The 8,374-nt window shown below is 38.2% G+C and overlaps 2 protein-coding genes across 2 annotated transcripts; one reads left to right on the forward strand and one right to left on the reverse strand.

Annotated features, from left to right (window-relative positions):
• Window positions 1-1,710: 1,710 nt before the first annotated feature.
• LOC144631975 (rho GDP-dissociation inhibitor 1-like) lies at window positions 1,711-4,307 on the forward strand. The gene is made up of 5 exons (XM_078490565.1): window positions 1,711-1,822; window positions 1,917-2,003; window positions 2,556-2,632; window positions 3,104-3,167; window positions 3,773-4,307. The coding sequence occupies exons 1-5, from the start codon at window positions 1,768-1,770 to the stop codon at window positions 3,967-3,969; spliced, it is 480 nt and encodes a 159-aa protein (XP_078346691.1). The 5' UTR covers window positions 1,711-1,767; the 3' UTR covers window positions 3,970-4,307.
• On the reverse strand, window positions 3,849-7,101 carry LOC144631976 (uncharacterized). The gene is made up of 3 exons (XM_078490566.1): window positions 6,944-7,101; window positions 4,975-5,250; window positions 3,849-4,360 (listed from the first exon to the last, which is right to left on the reverse strand). Exons 1-2 carry the CDS (start codon window positions 7,014-7,016, stop codon window positions 4,979-4,981), a joined length of 345 nt encoding a protein of 114 aa, XP_078346692.1. The 5' UTR covers window positions 7,017-7,101; the 3' UTR covers window positions 3,849-4,360; window positions 4,975-4,978.
• Between the last annotated feature and the right edge of the window lie 1,273 nt (window positions 7,102-8,374).

The raw sequence follows: 8,374 nt of genomic DNA on the forward strand, positions 1-8,374 counted from the left end.
CCAAGGCAAAGAAATGTTTTCTACCTCAGGAAAAATTCATTTTAGTCTATATGTAAAAGCTTCCCTTAAGCAGCAAGTGATTATTTTCATTTCCCACACTGCGGTAACACAATGTTTGTTTTGTTACGGAACATTTTTGCTAGGAGAAGGAGTTTCTCTAACCCTAAGGGCATTTCATTCCGAATTTTCAACTGTTTTAATTTTTAACCGATGAAAACTAGCTTATTAGTTGATTATTACCACGTTCTCAATTCTGGATCGCTAAAGATATTTCTCCGTCGACTGCAGATCTTGACTGATCAAATTATTTTTTGACTACTAAAGATTCTGAAAGATTGACCTGACTACGGGCCATTATTTTCGGCTGTAACTCGAAAAAAAATTGAACACTTAATAATTTAAAGTCAGCGGAGAAATATTTTTAGCGGTCGAAAAATTTTGATCAGTTAAGAACTTATTTTGTTAGTCCGAGAAATTTTCATCGATTAATAATTAAAACTGTTTAATTTCCTTAATGAGATGCCCTTTATAGGGTTAGTAATACTCACTTTGTTTTTCAATCTGTCAAAAAAAAATGATTTAATTTAAATGGTCGTTTAAAATGCACGAAAAACTCCTGCTCTGTGTACTTTGTTCACAGTCACGTCGTTATAATTTGTCGACTGAACTCCTGCTCCTTAGTTAAAACGAGAAAACATGTTTCCAGAAACACCCGTAGCGGGCGCTTATTTACCCAATGTTTCCCAGTTTTGCCACACAGGAAGCATTGTTTCCAGCGTAATTTTGTTCCCTAGAAGCAAAATTTACTTCTGTTATACACGAAAGAAACATTTCTTGTTTCTGCGCGACATAGAAGGCAAAAAAAGGAAACAATTATGGACACATGTTTCCAGCAATGAAACGTTATAAATATTTTAATATTATCTTGTTTAACTTATTATGGTATCGGGGATTTTGTTTGGGAAATATAATTTATTGTTTTGGAATATCATCTTACGATTTTTGAGGGTTATTTGTTGGTAAAAATAAAAGCTGGTATCTTAGTTAGGGCTTGTGGCCACCTGCTATGGTTAAGCCACCTGTTGTTTTTAGCGCATTAGTAAACTTGATGTAAACCTCTATAAAGACTTTTAACTATAATGGATATCTGTTGTAAATAGGATTTCCAGTAAATAATGTCGTACTACCCGATGGCCAGAACCAATGCGGAATATCAGTTGTCACTCGCTAATATTTCGAACGCTTGTTAGTTTTAGTTTTCCACCTGTTGTTTTAGTCGCCTACGCCCTTCGCTTCAGTTAGCAGGGCTGTGATCTCATTGTTTTTGTTCAGAACTTGGTGCGCTTCGCTTGGTTCCGACCTAGCCCAAATCTGCCTTCTCTTCAAGTTCATTAGCTATTCATCGTTATAACCAATCCGTTAACTCAAAACTTGTTTAATTATTACTTAGGTTTTTCTGAGGTAACCACCGTTACCTTCCATTGGTTCTGAGCCTGGAAATTCTATCCTGGACGTGTTAACTTAGCTAAAATTAACGTTGATGCAAGTTCTGTGATAATCCCTTGTAAAATAACTAATAAATAGAGTTGAGTAGCTGTAAACCGTGAGAGTTAGAAAGAGAAAGGATTGTAAAACCAGAGACAAGTGTATCACATTAAAGAAGATCCAGCTAATTCTTTATGTCATGATCTAGCTTGGAGTGTTGGAGTAGAGTCGCTAGTTCCCCAACAAAACTCGCTTCAACAAACGTACATCGTCGCTGCAAACATGTCCTTGCTCTGTTTTCTTGTGTGTGTACACATTGTGAGTTTGTACGCCGCAAGTAAGTTGAACAGCTAGCTTTGTCCAATCATAATTTTTGCTACTCCTTACATTAAGACCTCATGTCGGAATATTTTTTTTTTTTTTTTTTTCAGGTGCTGATGCTAGCGTCCCCAATGTGCAGGTTCTAAAAATGTCGGTGGTCGTCGAAGGTCGAGAAGATATCGAGCTCGATCTAACTGGTGTGTATCAAAATTTCGTTGAACTTCAGCTTATCATCAAAATCTAGTCGTTTTGTTTACCTTTTCCATGTTGCAACAACTTTGGAATTTTACCTTGTTTACTCGATGTTTGTTCGGGCATGTTCAACTTTATAAAGGGTGGTTTTCACTAGTTCTTGAAAACGCAGACCCTCACAACAGAAAAACTCAGACCCTCTGGGTGTCTCGAAAACTCAAACCCGAAAAATTTAGACCCGATTGCTGCAAACCGACTTCCATTGCTACAATGGCATAGCCGGAATCTGCTGAGAAAAGAGCAAGGATGGCGCAGTGATGAGAGCGCTCGCCACACCAATGTGACCCGGATTCGATTTCCGGACCCGGCGTTATGTGCTCCGAGGGTTTTTCTCCAGGTTCTCCGGTTTTCCTCCCTCCACGAAAACCAACTCTTTTTTTCCAATTTGATGTGGAAACAGTAAATGAAGAGCCACTACGTGGATATGCCATTGTAAATTTCCATTATTTATTTATTTATTTATTTATTTATCATTCATTCATTCATTCATTTAACAGGAGATCTGAGTGCTTTTAAATACAAATCTTTCACTATCAAGGAAGGGACATCTTATAGAATTAAAATAACGTTTAAGGTAAATGCAGTCTGACTCATCAGTACTTGACGGTATGTGATATAATTAAGCTTTTGTTTCCCATCTGTTTATTGTAAATAAGAAAGGAAAGTTGACTTTGCATTTAGCCTTTAATTTGAGATTGTATGAGAACATTACACAGACGATCGCTAACGTCTGCGGCGATTGGGGCGATCACGATCACTTGGATCACCCGTGTTCTATCCTTCTAGCTTCTCTTTCCCTTCTTCTCCGCGGAAAAACTGTAATAACTGAGAAGATAGAAGACCACAAATTTTGCTCTTTCATTAGAGGCTGTCATTGTGTTGGGTCAATTTAGAATTACAGTCATGAGAACAACAGTAACCTGTTAAAATTTCACTCAAATTCTCATTTACCCCGCCCGAAAAAAGACTTTATTATTGTGTCTAGTGTCAATGTGATAATCTTATGCGGTTGCTTAAACTTTGTTACTGTTGTCTTTTTATTTAGGTTAACCATGAAATCGTGGCTGGTCTTCGCTATTTTCACGTAATCTACAGAAAAGGAATACGAGGTAAAACCAAAACAATCACTGTAAAAACTTGATATCGTTTGGGATGTGTAGTGACCTTAAATTGCTCGGTTCAGGCCTTTCCTGCCCATAGACCATTGTGACATTTGTTCTTGGGCAAGAGGCTTTATGCATCAGTAATTAATTTCAACAGTGTCCAACTCCCTCAAGGCACATAGCATTTTTTATGCCTATTAATGTTTATGATTTTGATATAAAGATGAGATGTTCAACATGACACGAGCATGGGACAAAGAAAAATTTGAGTCCCTGACGGGAATCGAACCCATGGCCTCCCAGTCACCGGTTGGGCGCTCTAACCAACTGAGCTACGAGAGACTCGTTGTGAGCTGGGCCATTTACAAGGTTGATATATGACACGCGTCTTGCATACTGCTGGGATCAGCAATGTCGAAATCACCAAGTTCGTAGTAAATAATAAAGATAGTAAAGTTACTTTTAATTGTATTTTCATTTTTGTAACAATCAAAGTGAAATTGTCTTTTCTCTTTTCGTTTTGTTCTGGTATCATCTCAGTTACGGAAACTTCCGGCGTTCCAGCTTTTAGTACTAGCCGGTCTGAACTAATATGACTTGTTATGTTTCAGTTGACAAGAGTTCCTTGATGGTGGGAAGCTATGGTCCAAAGGCTGAACCTCAAGAGTACCTAACACCAGTTGAAGAGGCTCCCAAAGGGATGCTCGCTCGTGGCCACTACACATCAAAGAGCAAGTTTACTGGTGATGACAAGAACATCTATCTTGAATGGGAATGGGCATTTGACATTAAGAAAGACTGGGAGTAGCAACTTGTTTAGCACAATTGAAGATGTAGACTGTTTAACGTTTTCTGTAGCTGTATTGTAGGAATCCAATCTTTTAGGATTGATCGTGGTGCTATGCAATGTCCCAAAGGTGACAATGTAGGAAACGGGAAGCTGATTTAAACAATTCCTCTCAGCTATTACTATAGGAAATACTTTGAGACTACAAAAGAAAATTAGCGTTGACAGAGTACAAGGCTCGCAGTTATTTCAGTTTATATGACGGAATGATTCCGATCTTCTAGATGTAGAATGTAATGTTAATGGAGGGTTTGAGATGTCAAATAAAAAGGCTTAAACAGGCAATGACAACTTTTGAGCATTCTTTATTTTTGAAGCAAATCTATATAATGTAAGCCAAGGCTTGTATGTCCTGTAAAGGAAAAAGTAAAACTGTGTTAGTAAAACTGTGTTACTGATACAATATTCCTTAATTTATTATGCATTAACATGGCAAATTTCAGCCTGGTCTGCCGGGTTGCATTGGGATATTGTTGCGATTACATGGCGGATTTCAGCCCGGATTGAATTTTTTTTAAAACTGAAAACTTATCGGGGCAGCCATTTTTTTTTCGTTGAAAACCATCACTGCACATCCGTAAGCTCACTTTCAGCCCGGGCTGAAATTTGAACGCGATTACTTGAGGTTTTTCAGCCCGTTTGCCCGGGCTGAGATTTTCAGCCCGGTTTCAAAATCCGGGCTGGAAATTTCAGCCCAGGCTGTAATTCGCCCCGGGAGGAAACTTTCTTCATGTAATCGCAAACGTCTTTTCAAGAAGATTTGTTTTGGAAGCCGAGCTGATATCTCAGCCCGGCAAACAGGGTTGAAATTTCAGCCCGGGCTGAAATTCGCCATGTAATCAGACCCTAAGATGCTTGCTACTTGATTTTGTAATTGATTGCAAGCGATATGCTGTAAACCATCAAGGGCGCTGGGAACGAGAATGTAAATATGTAGGCACGCATAGCGTACACATAATATCTCACCTTTTCAGTTGCTCTTCATCCACGACTCCCCGTCAGCAAAGAAGCAGTTCCAGTCAGTGCTATCAGTGGGGCATGAGTAATCAGTGATAGTTTTAAACAGAGTACAGTACACTGTACCGACAAAGCTGTACAGACGAATAGCTTTGCAAGGCTTAAGATTATCGCATCTCTGTTGACAAGGGGGCCTGGCGTCATCCAACTCTCCATAGTAAGTGGTTTCGGAGCCCAGGCTGGTGCCGCTGATGAACTTGAATCCTGCCACTTTGGTCCAGGAAGCTTAAATGATAAGAAAACAATAACAGCGTTAGTGGTGCTAAAAGCCTGGTGGGCCCGTAGTGTCGTCTTTCGGACAATGAGGTCTGTAACCATCCTGTACCTGATTGAGTGGGAGGGCTGGACGGGAAAATGTTGGACTCGAGGTCTTGGCGTATGGACCGGGCGCAAGCGAGTTTTGCACAAAATGATCAATAGCCAAGTATTTCCCCGTTCCGACCCGGAGGTAGGTTCCCATGTTAAACGGGCGGGAATGCTGGTAAGAAAATTTGAATTAAGCTCCTAAAGAAGACCGAACCTGGGTGGCTTAAGCTGTAATTGACTGCTAAAAGAAACCATTCTAAAACAGAAACAAGAGCTCTTTGACTTTGACATCGATTGTTTTCATCCATGAAGAAATTTCAAGATTTCAGGCCTGATCTGGATGAAGACCATTCACGCTGTGACAGCGTTTCCTTATTTCTTCGAATGCAACCCTTAAAGATACATTGATTGGTAAAAGCTTTGGCGTTCTATCCAGCTACCCTGAGAGTGAGACCAAGATTCGCCATTTAATGCCTCAAACGAGACGGAGCATCCCCGCGTCCTGGTGTCCGGAACAACCTACCCTGCGAGCAGGCTAGGACCGACCTAACTCGTTCATCAAGAAGTTGGGTTAGAAACACTGTTTTTACACCCGCTTTCAGTGTTATGTGCATAGCGATATTTCTACATCCATCTTTTGACATCGTCTTTCGACGTGCTGTTTGAAATGAGCCAATCAAAACTTCGGTAGTACACTGTATAGTAAAACGCCATATTTTGGATTTTTTTTTCTGTAATTTTTACGAGATGCCATTACCTTTCTGTGTGGCTTTACTCAGATTGTCCTCTACACTCTGGCGCTTTCTCAAATGAATTAATTAAGTGACATTTTTTAGGAATAATTTCTAAAAAATAAGCGGACCGGATCCCAAATCAAAAGTGTCCTGTCCGCTTTTAATGGGAACAAAAATAAAAACTTACGCAAATGTCATTGCCAATTAATAAAGTTATTTGTAATTCATTGCAAGATAATGACTAGAGATTATACGACTAACATGCAACATAAACAAAGAAATCAACTCGGAAATTAATGGCAAGATATTTGCTTTTTTCCCTGGAATAAATGAAAAAATCTTAATTTGTGTATTTACTATATACACAGTTTGTCATTACAGAAAACAGTGTACTGTAAATAACTTTTTAAAAGGCTATAGTGTAGATTGGCCGAAAACTGAATGAAAAAAACAATAGCTATTGGACTTTTTGGCTATTTTATTTTACAAGTAAAACTAATAAAAAAGAACTGCGAAATTGTTTTACATTGTATATAAGTTCAGTTAAAGGCTCGGTTCTGAAACGGCAATGAAAAACGGGTTTGTTGGCTTTAAAGTTTAAATTTAACTAAATTATCAGAGAACCTGAGGACAAAATCAGCGTTAAATCACACTGTAACCCCCTCTAAGCCTCTTACCAGGAATTTGATATTACTCCTCAGGATTTATTCTCGAATTAATTTACTGTCTGGATGATGACGAAAAAAAACGCTGTTGTATGGCAGGTTTGTGACCTACTCGAAGCCTACAAAATACATATTCGCTTAGATTCATGAACTTTTCAATTATACTACAACCTTATTATGAGCCGCAAAAGAAAAAAATATTAACACACTTACCTTCAACAGTGAACATGGTGAACGAAGCCGAGAAAAACAGGACAAAAAGAATGAAAGCGCCAGCGTATCTCATATTAACGTTCCGGTGACTTTTTCGATGCTATTCAACGACGGCAAAATTAAATGTGTCCTCAACGCGAGCAAACGACGTTTTAATTACTCTTAGCATGTTAATGTGAAACGGCCGCAATTTGTGGCTGTCAAGCGGAAATACGGACAAATCTATTGTCGTAACCGACAAAATTTGCTAAAATACAATGAAAGCTTTATCCGAAAAACAAATATCAGTAAAACTACTTCGACTTTCAAAAGTCGATGCGCGGAATTTTGAAATGACGCGATCTCACACATTGATAAAATGAGGAATAAATTTCTAGGATGCGTTCGTCTTAAGTGCAGTTTAGAGATTTCGCTTTATATCAAGATTTTAAGGATTAGCAATTGAGATGAGCTTACACGTAGTGTTAGTTCAAGCGAACAAGCTTGTTGTTTCAGGTGTATGGTTTGAAGTCACCTACTTTCCTACGCGAGGCTCGGATGTGCCTTTTTCGGCACCTGTCGAATGTGATCTTTTATTTTGCTTAGAAATCGAGAGATAAAGATATCACGTTTTTCAAGAAACGTGATTTATCTTATTTAGCTTTTTTCATTAGTTTAATGATTAATGGCTCTGACGACTCTGACACGCCTTAAGGGGGAAATATACCCGATGGTGGTTTAATGGAAATTTCTCGTTCGCGTTTTAAGGAACCCCAAAACGCTCTCATTATCTCATATATCTATGTTAAACGGTGCTTTGTAATTTTTTGGGGGGATGTTCGAATAAGAAAGTTTTTTCGTAAAGGATAAGTAAAATTTTCAGAAAAAAGAGATGTTGGAGATTTATTGTTTTTAAAATTATTTTTTTTTTAGTTAAAAACTGGTAGACGCACACCAGACCGTCCCCTGACAACCTGGTGGTGTTTAATTTTTTTTTCTTTAATCCCTTATTTAAACCTTTTAAAATTTCGTTCAAATTCACGTATAATGCCCCTTAGGGACAGACCATTATTTTTTTGGAGGGGGGGGGGGGGATGAAAAATATTGAAAAAAATTGTTTGCAGGGCCTGGAAAGACAAAATAAATTGTTTGCAAACACGATATGTATAAAAAAAAATAGTAAGAATTTCGAAAAAAAATGTTTGCAGAGGTGCATAAACTAAAAAAAAAAGGTTTGCAATGGTCCGTCCCTTAAAGGAATTACCAGAGAGTAGGTACATTTGGGTGATCCCGACAAACGATTTTAAACCTAGCGGGTACTTCAATTAGGGATAATTTTTTTAATGACATCGCTAAGTTCGAAAATTTTTCAACTGAAGTTTTAACTAGCTCACAGCATATGACAAGCTTAAAGAATACATACGTAGGTAGAAATGGATTAGTAAAATTGTT

Source organism: Oculina patagonica, chromosome 12 (assembly GCF_052425735.1).
Source record: "Oculina patagonica isolate OP01 chromosome 12, crgOcupat, whole genome shotgun sequence".
Lineage (NCBI taxonomy): Eukaryota > Metazoa > Cnidaria > Anthozoa > Scleractinia > Oculinidae > Oculina > Oculina patagonica.

Bases quoted from the DNA above. Each gene is read 5' to 3' on its own strand.
- LOC144631976 (XM_078490566.1), bottom strand. From the start codon at position 7,016: ATGAGATACGCTGGCGCTTTCATTCTTTTTGTCCTGTTTTTCTCGGCT. The intron at 5,251-6,943 runs GTAAGTGTGTTA...TTATCATTTAAG, and splicing joins CACCATGTTCACTGTTGAAG to CTTCCTGGACCAAAGTGGCA.
- LOC144631975 (XM_078490565.1), top strand. From the start codon at position 1,768: ATGTCCTTGCTCTGTTTTCTTGTGTGTGTACACATTGTGAGTTTGTAC. The intron at 2,633-3,103 runs GTAAATGCAGTC...CTTTTTATTTAG, and splicing joins GAATTAAAATAACGTTTAAG to GTTAACCATGAAATCGTGGC. The intron at 3,168-3,772 runs GTAAAACCAAAA...GTTATGTTTCAG, and splicing joins CTACAGAAAAGGAATACGAG to TTGACAAGAGTTCCTTGATG.